General features: G+C 37.5%; 1 protein-coding gene and 1 pseudogene across 1 annotated transcript in view; one reads left to right on the top strand and one right to left on the bottom strand.

The window, feature by feature from the left end:
* Positions 1-27,336, top strand: part of SMAD5 (SMAD family member 5) — a 54,054-nt gene that overhangs the window by 8,022 nt on the left and 18,696 nt on the right. The window contains exons 2-4 of the mRNA XM_044227025.1: positions 14,638-15,209; positions 20,527-20,778; positions 24,876-24,995. Of these exons, the coding sequence (XP_044082960.1) occupies positions 14,807-15,209; positions 20,527-20,778; positions 24,876-24,995 (775 nt within the window). The 5' untranslated portion in view covers positions 14,638-14,806. The remainder of the gene's footprint in view (positions 1-14,637; positions 15,210-20,526; positions 20,779-24,875; positions 24,996-27,336) is intronic.
* LOC122896573 lies at positions 26,319-26,661 on the bottom strand (annotated as a pseudogene).

Raw genomic sequence — 27,336 nt, 5'->3', positions numbered from 1 at the left:
TGATCTCTGTCTGTCAAATAAATAAAATCTTAAAAAAAGGAGTACAGAATTGTATGAAGCAGAAAGTGAGAAATACCCCAACCCTTCAGCTAAGGTCTTTCCAAAAGCTTTTTAGCACCTTCTCTTTCATTCATTAAAATAAGTATTTCTTGAGCATATATATCACAGGACTTACGGTGGTAAGTGAAAATAGATATGGTTCCTCTCATTTATAGTCTTGCAGAATTTGTACTCTTTCAGAATTGGATGTAAAAATACAGGTGTGTTAAGTGCTACAAAACAGGTATGTGATGCATGCATTAAGAGTATATAATAGGGGGGATTTTATCTACACAGCAGCATCTAGGAAGGCTTCCTTGAAGAAGGGACACTTGAGCTGAAATAGAATTAATATGTGTGTGTGTATTTTGTAATGCATGATGTTTCTTAGTTTTACACTGTTTTAATACTGCTGCTTTTTTTTGTATTTATTAGGTACTCTGCATTATTGTCTAATTGATAGTTTGCAGTCTCTTGGAAGAATTTCAGGGAATTTAACACCCAAGAATTTCTTGGTCTTATTGTTATCCTGGTTTTCTCTCTAGCTCTGAGGTCATTTCCCTAAGAAATGACAAAGTACTTTAATTGAGGGGGTTATACAGTAATGTTTCATAAACCAGAGGTAGACTATAAAAGGCCAAGGGGATAGCAGATAATAGGTTGTAACTATATTCTTAAGTACCTCCAGGTTCTGACATAAGAAGTTGCCCACATTTCTGCCTGCTCAATTACTGGCCTTCTGTGCTTGCTGTATATATATTTTACTCTATTTAAATTAATTATTTTATCTTTTATTTTGAGAGAGAGCACGCATGAGCTAGTGGGGGGTGGGGCACAAAGGGAAAGAGAATCTGAAGCAGGTTCCAGCATGGAGCCCAACATGGGGTTCGATCTCATAACTCTGAGATCATGACCTGAGCCGAAATCAAGAGTCGGACACTTAACCGACTGAACCACCCAGGCACCCCTTTTTTCCCTCACTCTATTTTAATGCCCCTTCTTTGTTGGTTATCATATGGAACAAATCTAAATTAAGTGGTATGCTGACTAGCATATGATGTTCTTTGTAGCTCCTTCTCTTTTCCCATTATTCTTTAAGATCTTTGAGATTACAGATAGTGTTTTTTCAGCCCGAGTTCCTGGTCTGAAAAGACCCAGTAAATTGTGAATAAATGAAACATCTACTGTCAAGATTCACCTCACTTCTATTCATATGATCCTCCAAATCTACATATTTTGTCTCTCTTGAGCTTTAATTTCACATCTCCTTGGCAGTGTGTCAGTGCTTTTACTCCCTTAAAGCCAGCCCTTCACCAGCCCTTTCTTGCCTTGTCTTGGCTATAACTAGAGTTGCCCTTTTTAGGTAAGTGATGTCTTTACTTTTTAGCTTTTAAACTTTGACCTTTCTTGGTTGCCCTTGTTTCTCATGTAGGTGGTCACCAAGTCCTATTGATTATTTGTAATGCTTGTCACAGCACTTCACTTTTTGTCTCTCCTGCCATCGCTGTCATGGTCTTCATACCCCTCAGCTGGTGTGTCTTCCCATCATAGTTGGATTTCTACTGTGTTTTCCCTCTACCTTCTCCGCCCCCTGAGTTAAGTCTCTTCCTTGGTTATTTCTGACTTTTTGAAATTCCTCTTGGAACATGTCTTTCTGCTTAGAAGTCTGCACTGCATATAACGTTTCTTCTAGCAGCCTGACTGTAGACTCATGTTCATTCTTCCCTGTTCTGCATCCATTCTATGGTGGCGCCTTTCCCTTTTGTTTCACAAACTGGCTAAGTGTCTTCTTGCCTCATTTGGCTTAATGAGCCTTGCTTTTCCTTATTCTTTCCCTATATTACAACTGTATTGCGAATTATAAATTGTCAAATTCCTATTTTGAGCTTGTGATGATTGTTCCCAATGTTTGTGCTCATCCTTAAGGCTTTTCTTTACCTTAGTGCAATGCCTGTGGTTGCGGGGGAGGAACTGTGAGCTAGGCCAAGCTCTGTTTTTTTGTACACTGGCTAAGCCTTCTACTTTGTCTGTCTCTAGCCATTTACAGCCCAGTTATTTTTTTCCTCAGCAGTCTTATTCACAAGAGTGTAATTTTTTCACCTTTCCCCTTTTACTCCCTGTTTTCCAGTTGCTTTGGGATAATTCCTCTTTTCTATTTATGCTCCCCTAAATCTCAGTTTGAAAGTGTTTGATCACTAGATTTAATTATATTCACTCAAACTGTAATATTGATGAGAATTAACTGGTTCACCTTACACAGGTTGTCTTGTATATTTCCTAATGGGATTTTAGATTTTGGAGGATTCTCTGGTTTTCAAGATAGAAATAGAAATTCCCTGGAAATTATCTTGGGGCTGTTCGTTTAGTTTGTATTTTTTGTTTTATTAACTTGGCTAGGGGCACCTGGGTGGCTCAGTTGATTAAAGCCTCTGCCTTCTGCTCGGGTCATGATCCCAGGGTCCTGGTCGAGCCCTGTATCAGGCTCTCTGCTTAGCAGGGAGCCTGCTTCCTCCTCTCTCTCTCTCTCTCTCTCTCTGCCTGCCTCTCTGCCTACTTGTGATCCTTGTCTGTTAAATAAATAAAATCTTAAATAAACAAAACAAAACAAAAAACTTGGTTAGCCCACTCTGTGTTACTGTAACAAAGCATGACTTTTAAGTAAAAGGCTCACTTAACACTTAGAATTGTAAAAGACTGGTTAGTATGGCCTCAGTAAGAGCAAAAAAAGAGAAAACAGACTTTATCTTCTGTCCCTGATTATGCTATTGAAATAAGGCTTCACTATTTGTAAGTAAATATTAAAATGTTAAAACATGTTAAATACATGTTACATGTTACAAATTTGAAATAGCTTTTTAGGATGTTTATTGCAAGAGAATAATTTCTTCTTAAGTTCCTTGAAGCGCCCTTGTTTTCTTAGGAATTAAATATATCACCTTTAAAAAATAACAAATATGTATTATTCCCAGTGGTGTACTTTAGGGTAGCTTTAGTGTGTTAGATGGCCCAGGATGAAGATGGCAGACGCACAGGTGGTATCTGCTCAGAAGCCAGGTTTTCATGTAGAGCACTGTCTCACATATATGGACTATCAAATGCATTGTCCTTTCTACTTAGAGGAGAGCACGGAGGGAAGCAGTGTAGAATGCGGGAGAAGCTATGAGGAATGAAGAAAGAGGAGGCAGGAAAGAAGAGTCAAAGGAATGAGAACAAAAGAGAAAGGAGGGCAACAGAAGTGATGGGGAATGTGAGAAGGGACTTTGGGAGAGGACAAAAGAAAAAGCTGCATTATTTCCTTATTTCTTCTAAGGTGTAGTTACATTTTTTTCACCTTGTAACATCTCTGAAATTGGGATGTGTCTTACGTTTGATGGTATTTGATTGTTGGTTTTGGCCAGGTGATAGTTGTGATGTACTTGTCATTGCTCCGGCATGAACTCTGCCTTTCTCTTTATGAACTCTGCCTTTCTCTTTATGTTGTTGTCGTTTCTTCCGTTTACAACCTTTGGGAAGGTGAAGCAAACACAGTATCAGAACTTGCAGGATGGGTGTCTTCCTTGAGTGACAGTCTGGAGTAATATTGGAGCACTCTTCAGACCTAGTCTTGAGGCCAGAAGGATGATAACATGAAGAAAAATTTTAAGTGATAAGAAAGCACTGTGTGGTAGTATAATTTGCAGCTTGTTCTTCCTTCAAGGTTAATAGAATAGAATACCATTTAAATAGATGGCTTTGTGTATTTGTTGAAATAAAGTAGCTCAGCTATATTTTTAAAATCCTTGGCCTAATAGCAAGATGTTCATGATTATTACAACAATAGTAACCACACCATGCCAGACACTGAGTTAAGTGTTTATCTCCTTTAATTTTCAGAACTGACATTTATTATATAAAATAGAAAAAAATAGAAGTTTAGGTGTAAATGTTAGATCCAAAATGTAATTAGACTTCAAATCTGGTGTTTTTATGTGTTAGAATGCATATTTTATTATCCCTGTATAGATTAGCCTTATTGTATGTTTCTAGGCAGTTCTTTAATTCTACTGCCTATGTTTTAGCAAACTGAATTTAGTCTTTTCTCATTCTGGTGATTAAAAACTCAGATTTTATGTCTTTATCCACCTTAGCTTTTATGCCTGTGATAAAGCTACTTCATCCATCTTGTCTTTCCCCCTCCTCCCTTCCTCAAGGAGCCATCCCCTAAATTTCTCTTAGCACATAGAAAGGCCTCTACCGTTCTCCACTGTGTATTGCAAATGTAAATGGCATGTTTTAATTATCAATTTGTAATTCTTTTAAGTTTGGGTCCGGACCTGATTGATTTTTTTTTTTTTTTTTCCAACCTTTCAGCTTCTGGCTTAGTGGTTTACCCTTTTTTGGATGCACCCAGTAAATGTGTGTTGTATGACTCTGAGTCCAAGATGAAGTTTAACACTGGTTATATATGTGCCTCAGTAGGCTCTGAAAGCATTGTAGAAAGGGAGCACAGAGGAGGTGGACCACATTTAACTGCCCAGCGATATGTAACCTCTAAAGACTGAAGTTCCTAAATATAGCCTTTTGGGACTTTTCTTTATTACTAGGATAAGTTCATAGATACTATGGAAAGAATCATATGGATGGTTATGTACACAGCTGACTGAACTGAGAATGGGTATTCATTTTATATAGCGAAAGGCAAAAGGGGTATGAAAAATTGAACCAACTTTTTGATATATTCAAAATGAAACCTTTTGTCACTAGAAAACCGGTTTTCAAAGGTATTGCATGTTTTCTCTGAATTCACAGAACATACACTAATATATGTGAACGGGAAAAAGTATAGTATCTTACTCTGTTGTTTTGTGTATGTGATGAGAAATTCTTCCATACAAGGACTAAAGTGAAGATAGTGAAATGAATCTATTGCTGTATCCCAAGCACTCTGATGCTTTCATTTCAATGTGGATCAAGGTGTGATTTTGAATCTGATACATTTTACAGCAAAGTTTACAGGAGAAAATTGATCTGTCTGTCATATGGGTACAATAAAACAGTTTTAATCTCAATATAACAATTTTATTTAGAAATCTAAATGTTAAATATTAAGGAAGTGGATGCGTGAAATAGAGGGGCTGGTTAAAATCGTGTGTAATGGTGTATACATATATGTACACACACACACACACACACACACACACACACACACTGTGTTCTAGTGTTTCGTGTGGCAAAAATGTCCTAATGAAAATTTAAAAAGCTTTGAAGGTGAGTAAGGCTGCCATAATAAATGTAAATTTTTTTTTTTTACAGTAGTAGTAAACCCTTAGTCTTTCATACCTATTGACTTGATTTAGCTCAGTTGAGAGAAGAGTGGGTTAAAAATAGATGAAGTTAATAAGATATGTTAAGTGGCAGAAAAAATCAGTTTGAAAATGAGCATATTGAACAGGATTATCCCTGGTCTCTGAAGCTGGTCTTGTGATAATATAATGATTGGAATATTTTGGAGAAGTCAGAGATATGGAGAATAATGGAAGAGATCTTTGTTTTTCTTTTTTTGTTTTTTTTTTTAAAGATTTTATTTATTTATTTGACAGAGAGAAATCACAAGTAGATGGAGAGGCAGGCAGAGAGAGAGAGGGAAGCAGGCTCCCCGCTGAGCAGAGAGCCCGATGTGGGACTCGATCCCAGGACCCTGAGATCATGACCTGAGCTGAAGGCAGCGGCTTAACCCACTGAGCCACCCAGGCGCCCCATGGAAGAGATCTTTAAGGGAAGAATATTCTTTGATGGGAGGCTTTCTTTTTAGGAGGAAGTATGTACAGTGTTTAGGAGTGTGGGTGGAGCTGGACTGCCAGGGTTCAGTTCCTGGCTCTGTTTCTAATCTATTGAAATAAGCAAGTCACATTTAATTTCCCTTTGCCTGTTCTCTCATCTGTAAAATGAGAATAATGTAATTTACCTGATGTGTCTGTCTTGAGATTTTAATCATTTTTGGTCTCTCAATGTAAGGTCCTTAACTGTGCTTGATGTGGTGTTCAGTAAATGTTAGTAGTTTATTACTATTACCATCATTATCGTCATCATCATTGAAGGAACTGATTTTCTAGAAAGGAAGCTGTTGGATTCGTTGAAATAGCTACATTCTTTTAAGAAAGCTGGATGTCCAAAAGTCTGTCTTTGTAAGTAACTTTTCAAGATCATTGATGTGGTTTTGTCTGTTTAGTTGGTAACAACGCAGACCATGTCCCCTGTTCCAGCATACCACAGTGGAGGAGAGGTTCATAAGGGTAATTTAATTCAAGAGCAGCTCATGCCACATGTAGATTTTCCTGAATAATTGGTTCTTAAAAAGCCTATTTAAAATGAAACCATTTATGGGGCACCTGGGTGGCTCAGTCAGTTAAGTGTCTGCCTTCAGCTCAGGTCATGATCCCAGGGTCCTGGGATTGAGCCCCACATCCGGCTTCCTGCTCGGTGGGGAGTCTGCTTCTCCTTCTCTCTCTGCCTGCTTGTGCTCTCTTTCTCTCGCATGCTCTCTCTCAAATAAATAAATAAAATCTTAAAAAAAAAACCAAACAAAACAAAAACGAAACCATTTAGGGGCATCTGAGTGGCTTGGGTAAGCAGATGCCTTTGGCTAAGGTCATGATCACAGGATTCTGGGATCAAGTCCCTTGTCGGGCTCTCTGTTCAGTGGAGCCTGCTTCTCCCTCTCCCCCTGCCTCTCCTCCTACTGGTTCTCTCTGTCTCTCTCTCATATGCTCACTCTCCTCTCTCTCTCAATAAATAAATAAAATCTTTTAAAAAAGGAAACCATTTAAAATTTGATCCATATTTTTTTTTGATCCGTATTTTAAACTAAATTATAAATTACAAGTCTGATTGGGACTTTATCTTCAAAAATTAAAATTTTAGAAAAATATTAGGTTATAATTGTAAACATGTATTCTTAAAATGAACAAAGAATGAATCAAATTTGATGGATAGGCTTATTTTTAAATTTTCTTTTAAGAGAGAGTGCATGAGCTGGAGGTGGAGGCAGTAGGGGGGCAGTAGACAGAGGGAGAGAGTCAGTCCTAAGCAGGCAGGCTTCACGCACTGTGCGGATGCTGACACGGGACTTCATCTCAGGACCCTGAGATCATGACCTGAGCCGAGCTCACTGAACCACCCAGGTGCCCCTAATAGATGTAATTTTTCTCACAATAATTTAATAGCATGATAGGGCATCCTTTGTGTTTGTCATTTGTGCTACTAACATAAAGAGCATTTTTATTTTTTTACAAACATATCCATAAAAAATAAACCTTGATTTTACTAAGGACCAAGGTTAATCCTTTGAGATTGAAGGTACTCTCTTTCCACAAGGAGGGTCCTGCTTAATGTAACTGTAAAAGGGTTGAATTCCCCAAGTTCATTGTTCCTCATCAGTGCAAACTCACTGTAGGAGTACCGTCCATCTTGGCTGTATTTCATCACTCCCATGCCTGTGGGTATCTTGGAGGCAAAGGGAACTGCAAATCTGAGGCTTATGCTGCTTGCTGTGCCATGAGTGATAAAGTCCTTTGTCTCTGGCTTAGGAGTCTTGTGGCCTTTGTCAGCATCCACGAAACTTAACAAATTAACTTATTTGCTTGGGGGGCTGGTAGGGCAAAATTAAATCCCAGATCCTACATTGTTGGGCACTATTTGAATAAACTTTGTGAAATCTTACTGTATTTTGCAAAACTTTGCGCTTTCACTGGTAGTTTTTAAGTCATTATGGTGAAGGAGATGGTAGTGAATGGGAACCAGTTTTTAAGTGATCAGTTCACTAACAAGTTTTTTGAAGACTTTTTTTTTTATAAATCTTAAGGTGTATAAAGCTCAGTGAACTTTTACTTAGGTGTACATCTGTGTCATCATCACCCAGATCAAGTTGTAGAATATTTCTTTCTCCCCATAAGGCTCTCTTGTCCCCACTTAGTAACCTTCTTGTCTTTGATGACATAGGTTAGTTTTGCCTGTTTTTGAGAAGAAATGACATACTGTGTAATCTTTTATATCTGATTTCTGTATAATTATATCTCTCTATAGCATGTCTGTGCAATTCATCCGTGTTTCTACTATGTTAATTTGTTCTTTGACATTGCTGCGAAGTAGTCTATTCCTTGAAGTTATTACTATGATTTATTGTCCCACTCCACTGTTGATGGATATTTGGGTTATTTCCATTTTGGGCAAATTAAGTAAAAATAAAGTTGCTTTGAGCATGTACTTTTCTTTTGATGACAATAGTACCTGTTTTTTTTTGTTTTTGTTTTTTTTTTTTAGATTGTTTCTTTATTTATCTGACAGAGATCACAAGTAGGCAGAGAGGCAGACAGAGAGAGAGGAGGAAGCAGGCTCCCTGCAGAGCAGAGAGCCCGATGCGGGGCTCGATCCCAGGACCCCGGGATCATGACCTGAGCCGAAGGCAGAGGCTTAACCCACTGAACCACCCAGGCGCCCCAATAGTACCTGTTTTTGTTGGATATATACCTAGGGATGGAATTGTTGGGTCATAGAGATTTATGTGTAACGTAGAGTGATATTTCATTGTTTTCTTTAAAATTTTTTTCTCAAAAAATTTTTTTTTCTGATAACTAATAATGTTGAGCCTATTTTACCATCTAATGGCCACTAATATTTTCTTACATGAAATACCTGATCAGTTCTTTTGCTTATTCATCAGTAAATTTTTATGATGAATTTTGTTCCTCTTTTTTTTTTTAAGATTTTATTTATTTGAAAGACAGAGATCACAAGTAGGCGGAGAGGCAGGCAGAGAGAGGAGGAAGCAGGCTCCTCACTGAGCAGAGAGCCCAGTGCGGGACTCAATCGCAGGACCCTGGAGCCTGGGATCATGACCTGAGCAGAAGGCAGAGGCTTTAACCCACTGAGCCACCCAGTTGCCCCCTCTTTTTAACTTTGTGAGACTTAGATAATGAGTACTTGGATTATTTGCTCATACCACTCACATAGTTTGCCAAGCTACAAAATCTTTTTGGAAAGAACACCGTGTGAGACGTTTCCAAAAATGTTTAATCATTTAATATTTAAAGATCTGAGTACCTGGTTTGCGCCTACTCCTTTCCCAGTGCTAGTTTTAAGAAAACACTAATATTGAGTCTTAGGTTTTTGGAATCTGACACCCATTTGTTTTTCTGAAACCCGTCTTGAAGTTGAGCTAATGACATCCTCATTTACCAGTCATTCTCTCTCTTGCCCTTCCCCCATTCCATGCCTCTCCCCAAAGGTAATTGCAATGATGAATTTAGTATGTAGCCTTCTAGTCCTTGTTCTGTGTGTACACGCAGAAGTAACTTTTCCTTTTTCTTTTTTTCAGTTAATACATAATATGGTTAGTATTTGATGATGATGATGACAATGATAGTAAGATTAGTAGTTTAAATTTATTAAGCACCTTCTAGTGGTTAACTACAATATGTTATCTGGTCTTCAAGCTTTTCTCCTCTTGTTCTCATTTTTTTTTTTTTTTTAAACTCTGCCTTGTGTATGAAATTCTGCAATACCATTTTATCTAATTCTAAGCTCCTCCATTTAATGATACTTCATTGGTAACTTTTTTCTCTTCCCTACCAGTCAGTGTTCTCTAATATGCAGGTGTTAACATGCCGCCCTTTTCTTTCTGTTGAAAACCTGTTTTTTATTACTGTTTTCAGATGTTTGTAAATGCAAAATCTTAAATCTCTTTCTCATCTTTTCCTTGCCAACCTGTATGTCTACTCATGACCCTTTTCCAGTAGAGTTAACCATTTTCTCTAATGACTAAACTACTTTCTGAGTGTCCTTAATTCTGCTAATGGAGTTCTCATTATCTTAGTCACCTGATTAAAATTTGAAGTTTTCGTTAATTTCAAGGTACAGTTGATAGAAAAATCAATGACCGTTCATTAAATACTCCTTTAATATGTGGTATGATGCATGGAATAGTGCCAGGTGCTGAAGACTTCCTCCTGGAAGGATTTTGTATTCCATCTGGAAAGTTAAGATCTGTTCTTATCACTGTCCTATTAATTTTATGATATTCAATAGCCTCTTTAGAATTGGGTGGTAAAGGAATTTTTCACCAAAGGGGCTGGCCCTAGGCTCATAATTAAGGATGACTGAGATTTCTTTTGGAAAACCCAGATGGACAAAAGTTTAGGATTTGGGCTGGTTTATAAAGTGGTGGGTATGTTAGGTTGGTACTAGATCCAGCCTTTTTATTTTTTTATTTTTATTTTTATTTTTTTAAAGAGAGGGAGTGAGGAGGGTCAGGGAGTAGGAGAGAAAGCGAGAATGTTAAACCGGTTTTTGGAGCCCAGCATGGGGCCCAACACGGGGCTTGATTTCATAATCCTGAGATGAGGACTTGAGCCAAAAATAAGAGTTGGACGCTTAACCCACCCAGGTGCCCCAGATCCAGCCATTTTTTTGAGTCTTGATTCTTCCTTTGAAAACTCATGATCATAATTCATGTTTGAAGGGCAGTTTTTAGTGCATCTGTTGTGTTTGTGTTTATACATATGTGCCACATATTTTATTATTTTTTAAAAGATTTTATTTATTTTAGAGAGGATGTGCATGTGTGCAATGTTGGTGGGGCAGAGGGAGAGAGAATCTTAAGTAGGCTCCATGCTCAGCGTGGAGCCCGACATGGGTCTCCATCCCATGACCCTGAGATCATGACCTGAGCTGTGAAAGCAGGCGACCCTACATATTTTATTAGTTGAACATTTCAGTCATTTAAGAGAACCATCATCCCATTTTACAGAAGAATTAGTAGAATTAGAAAGAGTGATACCCGGTCATGGTCTTATATCTTGTCTGGGACAGAATCTGATAATTTTCTGTTTTTTATTACACTACTTTATAAAAATTGTGAATATTTTGAGTTATGAAATATTTTAACATAGAGAAGAAGAGAGAATTTAACATCTCATGATTTGCTAAACTGTTTTTTAATCTGGTTTTAAAACAGCTGAAGCTTTTCCATTCTTTGTCCTTTTTTCCTTTTAGCAGTGGCAACCAGTACTCATTGTCCTGAGACTGCTGTGTATCATTTTTATCCATGCTTTTTTTCTCTTACCATATCTCTCCATGTCCATAAATACCGTGTTTTGTTTTAACCTTCACACAGTTGCTCTGGTAAAGAAATGTGTATTTTTCCAGGTTGCTTTTCTTCAGCTCACTCACTCACTACTTGCTTGCTCATTCATTTAATAAATAGGTACTATTCTCAGTCTAGGGGAATTTGATGATGGATAAGGAAGATGAAGCTACCTGCCTACTAACATTTCAGTGAGGATGACATAATAAGTAAACAAAATTAATATGTTGATTAGGTTAGGATAAATACCATGAAAAGTGAGCAGGGTCAGGAAGTAGAGAATGATGTGGGAGTGTAATATATGCTATTTTAGAAAAAGTGGCCAGGGAAGTCCTTTTTCAAGAAGTGACATTTGAACAGCTGAATTAAATGAAAGAGTAAGCATGTTAAATAAGATCAGGGAGAATTCCAGGGAAGGAAACATCAAGAGCAAAGGCCTTAAGGTAGAAATAACTTTGTAGCACTTGAGAAATGGAAAGGAATGGTAAAGTGCCAAGTTAGGTAGGAGAATGTACAAAATGACTTTGGAGGAAAGGCTAAAGGCCAGATCATGTAGGCCCTATAAAGTGATATTAAGGAGTTTGGATACCAAGTGTAATGGCAAGCCACTGAATAATCTTTGAGCAGAGGAATGACATAGTTTGACATACTTATAAGATTACTTTTCTACTACAGCTCTGTGTAGTAGAAAAGAATGTGGAAGCACTTTCTATATGGGAATGGGAAGATCTTGAACATATATTGTTCATATGTTTCTCTGTACCTGTTTCTTTTTAGACTACCACTATGTAAAAAAAGATTTTCTGTATATATTTGTATTTGTTTGTATTTGTGTTAAATTTCTCTGTAAGGGCATAAAAGTCAGATACAAAAGGATTACCTGTAAGGAGGGAAATTGATTGATGATGGGGAGAAAAATGAGAAGGAAACAAACTGAGCACTCTATACTTTTTTGTATGTCCAGAAAATTTTTAAAAATCATACAGAAGTGTATACACATCTTAAGTATCCCACTAGCTGGATTCTCACAAACTGAGCTCTCCCATATAATCACCCATAGGAAAACGAGAACTTCACCAGGATGGCCGAAACTCAGATTTTCTTCTAGTTAATACCCTTCCTTTCAAAGGGAAACCACCTGCCTGACCTCTAATAAAGTGTGCATTAGTTTTACCTCCTCATTGTACTGGCACTTGTAACTCTGTTTTCTTCACAACAATTTGTTTTAGATCATTTACTATTTTTATTTTAGTAATATGCAAGTAATGTGTTAATAGATTCCCTTTGTGTAAAGCTTTAAACGATACAGAAATACATAAAACGAATCACAAGGACCCCTTTCTCTCTCTTGCCCTTTCCCCATTCCATGCCTCTCCCCAAAGGTAACTGCAATGATGAATTTAGTATGTAGCCTTCTAGTCCTTGTTCTATGTGTACACACAGAAGTAACTTTTCCTTTTTTTTTTTTTTTTTGGTTAATACATAATATGGTTAGTATTTGATGATGATGATGACGATGATAGTAAGTTTAGTAGTTCAGATTTATTAAGCACCTTCTAGTGGTTAACTACAATATGTTATCTGGTCTTCAAGCTTTTCTCCTCTTGTCCCTTTCATCAACTTAATCTCTACATTGTTAATATATTCTCTCCCCACACACGTGCACTACCCCGTCTGGTCTCCTTTATGTTCTGGTGTTACTGGGTAAGATCTCATTTAGCCAGACCTATCTATTGTCTACTTTAGGAAATGCTCTATTCATGTTTGCCCACAGATTTTTTTTGTTGTTGTTGTTTGTTTCCTTGTGCCTTTGAAGTTTCTCTTGTCTTAGACAAGCCAATGATGCTTTGGCTTACTCTGTTACCTTTACTCTCTGGTCCAGATGGCTTTTATCCTGTATTCTTGATGTAGCTACAGCTGAGCTCAGCTCTTCTAGCACATAACACTTCTCAGTCTGTGACCTGTTACTGACACTTTTCGTCTTTCCTTCCTATTTCTTTAGTTTAATATGGTCAGTTTTGCCTCCCTGGCAAAAATTACCCCATGTAGGGTTGGGAAGTCCATCCACACAGGAGGAGTATTTACTTTACCTTTGTGCACCTGTGCACCCATTGTTCTAGGTTCTGATCATGGTTCATGGCAGTCCGGATAGCCAGTGCTGGTTGATCATCTTGGCACTTACTACATCTCAGTAAGTGTATGTTGAATGAATGAATCAGCTGTCTCTTAAGATGAAACATAATTTGGTGTGTCTTTTTTTTTTTTCTTTTTTAAGCACCATCATGGCAGTTCACAGTGTATGGCACATAGCAAGCAATTAGATATTATTTGTTGAATTCAACTCAGTTTTATTTTAATTTATGTTTGCCTGGGTTTTAACTGAACACATGTATTCTTTTCTGGGAAGATGGGTCCCAATCCAGAATGGTCTTGATGCCAGAGTTTGGTAGATATTGTCAAAGACAGAGCTGCAGCATTATTTCCAATTTTAGGCACAAGAAAAGGAGCCTCTTGGCTTCCAATTTGTTACTGACATCCTTTTTCCAAACATTACTCCTGCTGTTTCACTGGCTACTCATTGTCTGTAGTTGGCTGTGTAGTGACCACAGGGAATTGTATCCATTCTTATCAGTGCGGTGCCGTTGCACATCACTTCCTCTTGTCATCATCTCCAAGAACTTCGTAAAGGTACAGCGGGGCAGTCTGCCTAGAGCAGGTTCTTTAACTTAGCATGCCTAAAATATCACAGAAGGCAATAGGAATCACATAATTGTAAACTGTCCTCTTTTGGGTTAAACTTTGAATTTATTCTCTTTATATCTCTTCAGCATTTTTAGTTTTAAAAATAGATACTTCACATTTTTCTGAACAGTTATGTGTGTTACGATTTATCTGAGGATTTGTTATCTCTTATGACAAAACTAATATAAAATTTGATAAAACTTCCATTTAATAATGTGACTTAAATAGGACTATAGCTTTTGCCCAAACCTTATATAAGTCTATGAAACACTTTACGAACAATAATGACCTTAGGAAAGAGATTTCTCTGAAGACTTGTAGACATTAGGACATAATTGTTCAAAATTGACATGGTATGACATGGGTTTCAGTGAAGGGAAGTACTTCAGAATCAGACCTTAGAAGGGTATTTGGGGGCTTATTGGCCTGAGGAAAGGAACTGAAAGTTTAGAGCTTACTTGTTTGGAAAATATATAGGAGAGAAGGTAGAGCAAACTGTTTTGCTTTTGGTTATTATTTGGCTTGCCAGTGAGTTATTTGTTCATGTTGTGAAGAAAGGAAATGAGTGGTCACAGGACTTAAGGGAAAATTTCTCTTTCTAGACTTGGGTTTTTTGTAATAATGCTTTTCTGCTCATATTTAAAAATAACATATTTTCTAATTATATTGATTTAGGTGTATGTTAATTATATGCATTTAAGTTAGGGGTCTTATCCTTTTCCCTCTTTCTCTTTCAGGACTTGAACCAATGAAAGAATCTTATGGCACTTATGAAGATAAATGTCACTCCTCCCTTTTTAATTGGAACTTCTGCTTAGAACCTTTATGTGATTTTTCATCTGTGAGCTCTTCTTTGAGTAGCCACTGACTTTGAGTTGCAGGAAGGTCTCCGAAGATTTATATCAAATGACGTCAATGGCCAGCTTGTTTTCCTTTACTAGTCCAGCAGTAAAGCGATTGTTGGGCTGGAAGCAAGGTGATGAAGAGGAGAAATGGGCAGAAAAGGCAGTTGATGCTTTGGTGAAAAAGCTAAAAAAGAAAAAGGGTGCCATGGAAGAACTGGAGAAAGCCTTGAGCAGTCCAGGACAGCCAAGCAAATGTGTCACTATTCCCAGATCTTTAGATGGACGCCTGCAGGTTTCCCACAGAAAAGGCTTACCCCATGTTATATATTGTCGTGTTTGGCGCTGGCCCGATTTGCAGAGTCATCATGAGCTAAAGCCATTGGATATTTGTGAGTTTCCTTTTGGATCTAAGCAGAAAGAAGTTTGTATCAACCCATACCACTATAAGAGAGTGGAGAGTCCAGGTAGGTTTTACCTTGAGAACATTTACAAAAACTTGTTTCTTTCCGATTTATAGTTCAGTGGATTTAGTAATTAAAAGGCCATATTAGCCTTGTGTTTCCTTCCTAAAGATTTTAATCTTGGAATAAATGGTGGATTTTGAATTTAGCTTTTTGTGTATAGATAAAATATCTCCCAAGTAGTCAGTTCTAATTCATGTTCACTGTAAGCAGTCGGTCATATGTACAGGAATCAGTTGGAGTCAGTTATTTGCATGCCCTGCCTTTCTTGTGGATGACATGTCTCTCTCTCTCTCTCTTTTTTTTTTTTTTTTTAAGATTTTATTTATTTATCTAACAGACAGAGATCACAAGTAGGGAGAGAGGCAGGCAGAGAGAGAAAGGGGGAAGCAGGCTCCCTGCTAAGCAGAGAGCCCGATGCAGGGCTCGATCCCAGGACCCTGAGATCATGACCTGAGCTGTAGGCAGAGGCTTAACCCACTGAGCCATCAGGCACCCCAACATGTCTCTGTTATATCTAAAACCCAAGTCCGTATGTGTACTACATCCCATTCCTCCTTGTATACTCAAGAACTTTGTTCATGTATTTATCACCCCTCTCCCCAGGATTACATTTTCCCTCTCTGTTATACTATTTCTGTCAGCACATAAGCATGTCATGTTACTGCCCATCATAGACAGAAGTTAAAAAAGAATTTTGGTCCCAACTTCATTCACATCCCCTACCCCTAGTCTCCTGTACTGTTTCTTTGAGTCCTTTTATAGGAGTCTCCTTTTTTTTTTTTTTTTTTTTTAAATCTCTACATTACTTTGTTCCCATTCTTTCTGGACACTCCCTCTGCTTAGTCTGTCTTCCTTACCATTTGACTTGTCGAGATCACTGGTGACTGCCTTCTGGTTGGAGGGGTCTTTCTCAGACCTCATCTCACTTGCCTTTTCAGCATCATTTGAGAAGTGCCTCAATAGAGGCACTTGCTTTCCTTCTCTCCCACTCACAACTTTTTCTTTATTGGCTTCTGAAACATGACACTCTTTTAGTTCTACTTCACTGGCTCTTTTTGCTTAGTCGCATTATTGGCTTATTTTCTTATTTTCACATGACTCAGTCCCTAGACCTTTTCTACGTCCATATTTTTCCTCTGTGGGCTCTTGTGGTCACGTGTCATAAAACCATAAGCTCATTCTCACATTTTGAACTCCAGAGTGAACTTCTCCTTTGAGTTTTAGACTTCTGTATTCAGTTGTCCACTTGATATCTCCACTTGAATGTCTCTAAACATGTCAGATTTAATATGTCTAAATAGGACTTTTGATTTTTTCCCCCACCAAGTCCTTTTTATCTCTAGTTTTCCCAGTGGAAGTAAATGGTACCAGCATTCATGTAATTGCTATCTAGAAGTCATTTTTTTTTCGCTTCTCTGAAGTCTTCATTTAAGTTATGAACAAATGCTATTTGCTGTATCTTCAGAATATATCTTAATAATGTCCCCTTTTATACCATCTCTCAACACCACTACTCTAGGACAGACCATCATCATTTTCTATCTTAAGAAGTGTCCTAGTTGTCTCTGCCTCTGTTCTTTCCCCCAACCTGTTCTGTTTTTTGCACAGCAGCCAAAGTGATCTTTAAAAAATAGCAGATCATGGGGCACCTGGGTGGCTCAGTCAGTTGTGTGCAACTTTTGATTTCGGCTGAGGTCATGAGCTCTCAGAGTCGTGAAACTGAGCCCCGTGTTGGGCTCCATGCTCAATGGGAAGTCTGCTTGAGATTCCCTCTATATATATCTTAAGTCAGTTTTTAAAAAAAAAATACCAAATCACATCTGTGCATGCTTAAAACAATTAAGACTTTTATCACATGTAGAACAGATTTCTACAAGACCCTAGGTAACCTCTCTTCAAACTTCCTCTGTTCCATGGACTTGGCCTATTCCTGCATCTAGACTTTTTTTCCCTTCTCTATTTCTCCTACTTAACTCTCAGAAAACATGATCTTTTCATGATACATTTTCTCCCTCCATTCAGTCCTTACTCATGTACCACCATCACTACTTGATGCTGTTAGGTATTTATTTTATTTACCAACTGATATAAGCAGGAATTTTCTCTGTCTCATTCTGTACTGCATCACCAGTGGTACCTGGCACTTAGTAGGTGGTACACAGTAAATATATTTTTTAATGAATGAATTATATAAGCTGAGATACTAGTTGGGTGCATTAATTATCTTTTGCTGCATAACAGATTAAGTGGCTTAATACACATTTATTACCTCACAGTTTCTGTAGGACAGGAGTCCAGACATGGTTTACCTTGAGTCCTTTGCTAGGCTCTGTTTAAGGTATTGGGTCTCAATGTATGGCTCAGCTAGGGAAAGATCTGCTTCCCAGCTCACGTGATTGTTGATTGGGTTCAGTTCCTTGTGGGCTGTTGGACTCTACTTGCTGGTTGTTGACTAGAGGCTGCCTTCAGTTGTTTGCCACCTTTTTCATAGGTAGCTTGCATTCATGGCAGCTTACTTCTTCCAAAACAGTAGGAAGAGAGAGGGTTTTCTTGATAGAAGGGTGTTATATTATATTGTGTCACACCTAACATCCTATCACCTTTGCCATGTTCTATTGCTGAACAGCAATTCAGAGATAATACCTTGAAAGGGAGAGGATTTTACAAGAGTGAATACCTGCCGAGAGGCAGGACTTATGGTGGCCATCTTAGAGTCTGTCTTCCATGCTGGATTTCACATGGAGATAATAAAAGTCTGGTATGGAAATAACACTGGATATGGAGATTAGCTAAAAGAATGGCAGTGATAGTGCTGTTAGGGTTAAAGACCCACGTATGAAATTTTAGTATATTATGGTTAAAAAAGAAGATTCTGAAAACTCCCAGAGAGAAAAGATGGGACATAAAGAAAGGACTGAAAGTGAGAATGTTGGGTTTCTTAGAGCAGTTCTGGATTCCAGCAGATAGTGAAGCAGTGCCCCTAAAATTCAGAGAGAAAAAGTTGTTTATTCTGGAATCTGCAGACAAACAAAAGGTAAGACATTTTCATATATGCAAGGACTAAAAATGTATCTTCTTTTTACCTTTTTAAAAAATTCTTAATTATTTGAGAGAGAGAGCGAGAGAATGAGCAGGGGGAGAGGCAGATGGAGAGGGAGAAGCAGACTCTCCATCGAGCAGAGAGCCGATGGGGTGCATCCCAGGACCTTGGGATCATGACCAGAGCCAAAGGCAGATGCTTAATGATCTGAGCCACCCAGGTGCCCCCTTCCTTTTACCTTTCTTAGGAAACTAATAGAGCATGAGGTCCAGGAAATGGGTTCCAACAGAAGAGAGGGGAAGTCTAAGGACTTGAGATCTCCAGCAGACTTAAGGATTTAGCAGTCTAGATTGTAGAAGGATGAAGAGTCCAGGGGAAAAATGAGTTAATAGATTACATATTTGTGGCATCTGGAAAATAGTATTGATAGGAATTTAACATATCTGCTAGACTTCTGGAAATATTAGTGGTGTGTAATTAAGATTAAGCAAATGAAGTAACAAGTCAATAATCAGCTTTACTTAAAGCACTGTTCAAGAACAAATATAATCATAGTACATACTTGGCTTAGGAATGAATAATATTTGTACAGATAATAATCACCAAGGGTTGATTTAACCAGCATTTTTAATGTAACTTTATTGAGGGGAATGGGAGTGGGGTAGAATAATGTAAGAAAGCTACTTCATTTGCCACAATAGCAAACCAGCAGATGATGTTTTGGCAAATTAACAATAGCAATATAAGCACATTGTTTAGCAGTGCACAAAATAAATGTTAGAAGAGGTAGCTAAGAGTTTAAATTTGTTGTCTCTGGAAGCTGTGTGGGAGGAGACTTAGAAATTGCTGTGTTTGTTATCTCTTGTAGCTTCTGCCTTTTTAAACTATGTATTTTGGAGGAAAATAGTCTTTAAAAAGTGATGTATACAGATAATAGACAAGAGAGACGTCCATGATTTTAGCTCTGTCTTGAAAAAAAAAAAGTAGAAGAATTCTTACTGGGTTGAATTCCTCTTTAGTTATTTCACTTAGTCTTTCAGCTTGCTGGCCAGCTAAACATAGAAATTCTTATTGTCTAATGCCCTACTCTCCAGTGGCAGCTGTCCCATCATTCTGTAAAGGGAACAGCATTTGGTAATACACAGTAGAACGAAACAATCCTAATCAGATGTTAACCACATAATTACAACACTGATTCAGTACAAAGAAAAGAGACGAAAAACAGTATGAATACTGAGTTATAGAACCTCTCATTCCTCAGGTACATCCCTACTTCAGGAAGGGAAGTATGATCTAGTTAACTTAAAGACAGATTGATTTTGTTACTGCTGAATGACGTCAGAGTCGAAGTGAGATTTTTGGAAGTAAAATTACTTTGACAGATATGGGAAAGTCGTATAAGAGATGAACTCATACCATAGAGTTTAAAGAAATCATGTTTGTTTAGATTTCCTATGGGGTGGGTAGTCAGACATTTCTTTGTGATTGGTCATTTGGGTCTTCAGAGATAGTGAGTGTTTGAATAAAGTTAAGCTTTTAAAAAATAGGTTTCTTAAAGTATTTAGGCTTTGTTGGCTATGTTTTCATTATGATCGTGTGTAGAAAACTGATTTTGAATGGAAGGCTTCTACTTAGGAAATGCTACTCTTTTCACTAGGGAAGGCTTGACTGAAGAACATAAAATGTGAAATCTCTCCAACTAAGAAAGTTGAGATATTCAAAATTGGAAACACTGAGGCTTTCAGGGCATCATGATAGCTGACCTCAGCATCACACTCTAATCTCAACTCCTAGTTCAATGCTTAGGCCAGCTGTTAATATGCTTTCTCATTCCCCCTTCTGGAGTCTCCCCATTTCCTTCTCTGCTGTCCTGCACCTGGCACCCCCTGTTCTTCAGGGTCCAATCAGATGTAATCTTTTCCAGAACGTTTTGATTATTGCTAGATGGAAGTGCTCAACTCTATTGAACTCTCATTACATTAAATTCTTTGTGTTAGGATTGTTTTAAAATATGCCTTCTCTCCTATAACAGGAGTGGTATCTTTCCTGGATTTTCCGTTTTCCAGAGCTCTTTATGCAGGCCTAAATCCTTAGAGTGCTTTTGGTTTAGTTATTATGTAAATACACATTCAACGTTCTACAAAGCAGCCATTCCTGAAAGTAAATTGTTTTAATAGGTTTACAATTCTACCGAATCCTTTCTATCTATCCTTTAATATGTTTGGGATATTTGCTTTAGTCTTTGCTGACAGGTGACTTTTGATTTTTGTCTTTCAGTCTTACCTCCAGTATTAGTGCCTCGTCATAATGAATTCAATCCACAACACAGCCTTTTGGTTCAGTTTAGAAACCTGAGCCACAATGAGCCGCACATGCCACAAAATGCAACGTTTCCAGATTCTTTCCACCAGCCCAACAACACTCCTTTCCCCTTATCTCCAAATAGCCCTTATCCCCCTTCCCCTGCTAGCAGTACATATCCCAATTCCCCAGCAAGTTCTGGACCAGGAAGTCCATTTCAGCTCCCAGGTAAGAATTTATTTTATTGATTAAAACGATGGCCCTTGAGAATCAGTGGTTGTCTTATACTGCTGGCCCTCTGTTGAATTGTTACATGCTAAGAGATGGCTATTTTTGACTCTGTGTTCTTTGGTAATTATATGATTTCAGAAGAGTTTTGGATTTTATTTTGCTGTGTACCATATGTTTTTTAAAAAGGAAGTGGCCCTATTTTTCACAGTAATAGAAAAAACAATCTTGAAATTTAAATACAGCCATAAAAGACTCAAGAATAGCCAATGCAGTCTTAGGAAAGAAGAATCAAGCTGGAGGCATCCCATTGCCTGATTTCAAACTATATTACAAAGCTATAGTAATTTTTCAAAGAAATTTTTAAAAAATTGAAGTATAATTAACTTACTGTTTCAAAGGTATTATGATTAAAACAGTGTGGGATTAGCATTAAAACAGACCTGTAGGTCAGTGGAGCAGGAGAGAGAGCCCAGAAATAAACCCACACTTAGATGGACAGTTAATTTATGACAAGGGAGCTAAGAATCTGCAGCGGGGAAAGGAGAGTCTTCAGTAAATGATGTTGGGAAAATTAGACAGCCACATGCAAAAGAATGAAGCTGGACTACTATCTGACACTGTACACAAAATTAAGTCAAAAGAGATTAAAGACTTGAACAAAAGACCTAAAATCATAAAACTCCTAGAACGAAACAGGGAGGCAGCTCCTTGACATTGGTCTTGGTGCTGATTTTTTGAATTGACCTCAGAAGCAAAAGAAGCAAAAAATAAACAAATGGGACTATATGAAACAAAAAAATTTCTGTACTGCAAAGGAAACCATTAATAAAATGAAAAGGCAACCTACTGAATGAGAGAAAATACTTGAAAATCATATATCTGATGAGGGGATAATATGGGAAACACATAACTCCTACAGCTCACTAGCACAAAAACAAACATTCCAACTGAAAAACAGGCAGAGGACCTGAATAGGCCTTCTTCCCAAGAAGACATAGACATGATCAACAGGTACAGGAAAAGGTGCTTTGCATCACGAATCATCAGGGAAGTAAAAATTGAAACCACAGTGAGTATATATCTGTCACCTTATACCTATTAGAGAAGCTGTTATCAGAAACACTAGAGGTAACAAGCCTTGGCAAGGATGTGGAGAAGAAGAAAACCTCATGCAGTTGGTGGGAATGCAGATTGGTATAGCCACTGTGAAAAACCGTATGGAATCTCCCAAACTGCGGGTTGCTGGCGGGGAGGGGGTTGGCGGAATGGGGTAACTGGGTGACGGACGTTAAGGAAGGCAACATGCCTTAATGAGCACTGGATATTATATAGGAGTGATGAATCACTGACATCTTCCTCTGGAACCAATAATATATGTTGATTAATTAAATTTAAATTAAAAAGAAAACAGTATGGCATTTCCTCAGAAAATTAAAAATAGAAATGCCATGTAATCCAGTAATTCCATTTTTCGTTATTTATCTGAAGGAAACAAAAATGCTGACTTGAGAGCATATGCAGTCCCAGGTTCATTGCAGCATGATTTATAATAGGACACAGAAGCAATCTAAGTGTCCATTGATGGATGAATGGATGAAGAAAATTGTGGTATATTCAGCCATAAAGAAGAATGAAATCTTGTCATTAGTAACAACATGGCTGGACCTTGAGGGTATTAAGCTAATAAAGTAAGTCAGGAAAAGACCAATACCATATAATTTTTCTTATATGTCGAATCTAAAAACAAAAACAAAAACAAGAAACCCTGATCATAGATATTGAGAACAGGTGGGTACATGTCAGAGGAAAGAGGTAGGAGAAATGGATGAACTGCTTTTTTTTTTTTTTTTTTTTTAAATAAATTGAACATTTGAAAAAAAGCAAACAGAGTTTTGGAGAGATGATCCTTTAAGAACAATAAAAAAATTCACATTCTCCTTTCATCCTGTCTTCTTTCTCTCACTGCTTGATTTTTCTTGATAGCCTATATTACAACCCAACAGATTGTCTGTATTTATATTCCTGTCCTTTCCTCCTCTCCCTTTCTTGACTATAAACTCTGTGAAGAAGGGAATTTTAGCCTTTTTTTTTTTAATTTTTTTTTCTTTAATTGCTACATCCCCGGTCCCTATATCAGAGCCTGGTATACAGCAGACCTTCAATAATATTTGTGAAATGAATGGGTAAACTTACAGAAATATATATATATTTATAACTAGCTATGCAGATTGGCTACCCCTGCAACCTGAGAGTGAAGCCAAATGGTGCTAACTTGAAAGGCTTTATAGGGAGTCTATATACGTGAAAGCAGTGTTCTAACGGGTTATCAAAAACCTGAAGACAGAAAAAGACTATGTGTTTGATGACTATGATGTGGAGCAGGTATTCTGGAAAACTGAAAGTGTATTTTAAGTATCATTGGATCGTTTATTGGCCCAAACACCCAATTTATGTATTTCCAGGCATTAAAAATTAAAGTTCTACCCCCCCAAAAGAAGTAACCTTGTTTGACTTACATATTTTCTTGTAATTTGTAATGTGAAGTACCATTTATTGAGTGCCTTTTGTATAACTGGTACTGTGATGAAGGTACTGCATTAAATTTAATTAATCTTCAGAGCAACCATATGAGATAGTAGTTGGATTATACAGGTGGAGAAAGAAACTGATACTCCCTTCAGGAGTTTAAGTACCTTGCCTGAGCTTTGCGGCCTAGGTTTCTCTGCTCTCAAGTCAGTGTTTTTTGCCTTTTTTTTTTTTTGGTAAACATATAGTGTATTACTCGCTTCAGGGGTACAGGTCTGTGAATTAAACTGTGTGCTTTTTTAACTTTACTGATTGTCATATGATTATAGACTTTGGAAAGTTAAAAAGGCACCCCAGTTATCTTTAATTAGGTAACTGATAAACTGGTTCGCCTGGGGAAACTTCATAAGTAGATTTTATAAAGTGCCCAGATTTTGTTAATGGCCTGTCATATATGGATGCATCATTATGTCACTTTGTCAAGAAATATTTGAATGCCTACTGTCGCAGGTGGAGTCATAGGTAAGTATGTTGTTTCTGGTTTCTTTGTTGCATTGGTTGATGTGTTTTTAAATTTTTTTAAGAAGAATTAAGTATCAACTGTTTGATGTGCTATTGGGTTTTTGCACCAGAACTAATTTTCATACTTTGCCCTAGATTTAGTTTGATTACAGTTCTGTGTCAAAATATATTTTGTACAAACCTTGGAGTGAGAGAAAGAGAGCTGTAGCTTCTACAGAGATTTTTAACTACGAGGGCTGGAATTCAGATTGTCTAGTTCACATTCAGATGTCCTGAGAATTACCTAATCATTTAGTAAGGCATGACAGCCATTTCAGGATATTGAAAAGAGTTAACTGTCTATCTGCTGTTCATGTTGGTAGTCCGATCATACAGGTGGAGAGTATAGTTTTAGTTTTTGGTATTAATTAACAACATACAGTATGTGATTTTGGTAATTTCAAAGTGTCTCTGTAGAGGTACACTCAAACTAGGTTAATCTGCGTCCTTCAGATTGGTCTGTAGTTGTTTCAGTTCCTCCCAGCATGGGGTCTAAGCACATAAAGACAAAATCCTTGACCTTGAATTCTAGTTTAGTGAATTTCAGCACTGATCTACTATCTGGGATTGAACCGAATATATATGGTCCTTTAGCAGGTTTTCAGTAATTAACAAGTGTGCTGTCTTTTCTCCTTTTCTCTTGCCTCAGGTAGCATCCTACATTTTTGTTTGTCTATAATGTTCAGTGACAAACCCTGTTATTAATCTTAGGAAAAAATTTTTTTTAAAGATTTTATTTATTTATTTGACAGAGATCACAGTAGGCAGAGAGGCAGGCAGAGAGAGAGGGGGAAGCAGGCTCCCTGCTGAGCAGAGAGCCTGATGCAGGGCTTGATCCCAGGACCCTGGGATCATGACCTGAGCCGAAGGCAGAGGCTTTAGCCCACTGAGCCACCCGGGTGCCCCAATTTTAGGAAATTTTTAATGCTTTTAGAATACATTTAAGCAGGATGAAGGTATTAACAATTCTTTTGGGACTTCAACTTTTCTCATATTCTTCTTCTTAGCTGATACTCCTCCTCCTGCCTATATGCCACCAGATGATCAAATGGGTCAAGATAATTCCCAGCCAATGGATACAAGCAATAATATGATTCCTCAGATTATGCCCAGTATATCCAGCAGAGGTAAGAGAAATTTTCATCATAATTTGTTGTTACTGCTATTTTGTTTTTAACTTCTTATCACTTTTTAAAAACTTTATTGAAGTATTGTTTATAAACCATAACATTTATCCATGTGTATGATTCAGTGACTTGTAGTAAATGTATAACGTTTTGTACCATCACCACAATCTAGTTTTAGAATATATTCATAATCCTTTAAAAAGATAACCCTGTACGCCTTTTCAGTCTATCCCTGCTCTTGTCCTCAGCTCCAGACAGCCTCTAATCTGTTGTTTGTATATATAGATTTACCTTTTTTAAATATTTCATGGAAGTAGAATTGCATAATATGTAGTTATTTGCATCTGGCTTCTTTCACTTAGCGTAATGTTTTCAAGGTTCTTTCATGTTGAAACATGTATTGGTAGTTTTTTCCTTTTTATTGCTGAACTGTTTTCCATTGTATGGATGTACCATATTTTTTTAGCCGTTCACCAGTTGGTGGACATTTGAATTATTTCTAGTTTTTTGGCTAGTATGACTACTACTCTAAGGAACATTTGCATATAAGTTTTTGTGTGGGTTTTGTTTTTATTTTTCTTGGGAAAATACCTAAGACTGGAATTTCTGAGTCAATACGATAAATTTAACTATTTAAGAAAAACTGCCAAATTTCTCCAAAATAGCAGTGCTGTTTTACATTCTTACCACTAACATATGAGGGTTCCAGTTTCTCCACATGCTTTTAATTATTTTTTAAAGATTAATTTATTTATTTGAGAAAGAGAAAGCAGGGGGAGCAGCAGAGGGAGAAGGAGTCCAGTGAGGTGCTCCATCCCAGGACCCTGGAATCCTGACCTGAGCTGCATCCCAGGACCCTGGAGTCATGACCTGAGCTGAAGGCAGATGCTTAACCAACTTAGCCCCCCACACACCCCATCTCCACATGCTCTTGATTCTTGTTACTGTCAGTATTTTGGATGTACCCATTTTAGTGGGTATGAGGTCGTGACTCATTGTGGTTTTAATATGTGCTTCTGTTCAATTTGCATTTAATTTTCCATTTCTGTAATCAGTGTTGATGATGAGCATTTTTTATGTACTTATTAGCTGTTCATGTATCTTTTTTTTCATGACATATTTAAATCTCTTGCCCAGTTTTAATTGGGTTGTTTGTTTTACTTTTGAGATGTGAGAGTTCTTTATATATTCTGGTTAGAAGTCCTTCCTTAGATGTATGATTTGCACATATTTTTGTTTACTCTGGATTGTTGTTGCATTTTCTTAATGTCTTTTGAAACACAAAAGTTTCAGCTTTTTTTTTGGCACAACTTTATTTTCTCTTCAGTAAGTTGAAATCCTTGAGGGGTACAATATCACATGGATTCTGTGGCAAATGACTTTAGCAGGAAGGTTGCTTGGGAATTTGGCACAAACCAGGCTACTGTTTCCATGAGCACGAGTTACTTTTCCCCAGATTACTCTGATTTTGTACAGATTGCCACCAGGAGTCACTGTGTTGTTCTTAGATTTGTACACAGAAGCACATCTCTTGCCTCCATAAGAGTTCAATTTCATTTTGAGCATAAACACCTTCAATTTCAAGAAGAGCTGTGCACTCCTTCTAGTTCAGAAGACCTCACTTACAGCTAGCAAAAATGTCTCTGGACCACAGCCTTCCAGACATATTTGTCAGGTTAGGAGTTCTGTTCCCAGCAGGCCTCTGTAGGCTGCAAGATGGCAGAAAGAGCTGAAAGTTTTAAGTTTTGACAGAGTCTAATTTATCACTTTTTTCTTCCCTTGGTCATGTTTTTGGTGTGCATCTGGGAAATCTTTGACTATCCCAAAGTCATGAAAATTCTGTTTTGTCTTACAGAAGTTCTGTAGCCTTAGCTTTTACATTTAGGTGATTTATATTGAGTTAAGCTTTCTGTATGGTAGAGATCTAAATTCATCTTTGTGCATGTAGGCATCCATTTGGTTCTAGCACTGTTTTGTTGAAAAGAGTATCTACCATTTCTCCACTGAATTGCCTTAGCATGTTTTTCCAAAATCAGTGGAATAAATGTAAGAGTTTATTACAGGACTCAATTTATTCATTGATTTTTATGTTTGTACTTCATAGTCTTAAAATACATACTAAAGCTTCATAGTAAGTTTTGAAAACAAGAAGTGTTAATCCTCCAACTTTGTTCTTCTTCAAAATTGTTTAGCTGTTCTGCATTCTTTGTATTTGCCTATTATTTTAGTACCAGTTGTTAATTTCTGCCTCCCCAAAAATCCCCTCCTTGGATTGTGATAGAGATCACGTTGAATCTAAATCAGTGGGGGAGGTTTTCCATCATCTTTCAGTGCATAGATT

Source organism: Neovison vison, chromosome 1, assembly GCF_020171115.1.
Source record: "Neovison vison isolate M4711 chromosome 1, ASM_NN_V1, whole genome shotgun sequence".
In the NCBI taxonomy this organism is placed as follows: Eukaryota; Metazoa; Chordata; class Mammalia; order Carnivora; family Mustelidae; genus Neogale; species Neogale vison.
Note: the sequence above shows the minus strand (reverse complement) of the source record. Positions and strands in the feature narration are given on the sequence as shown.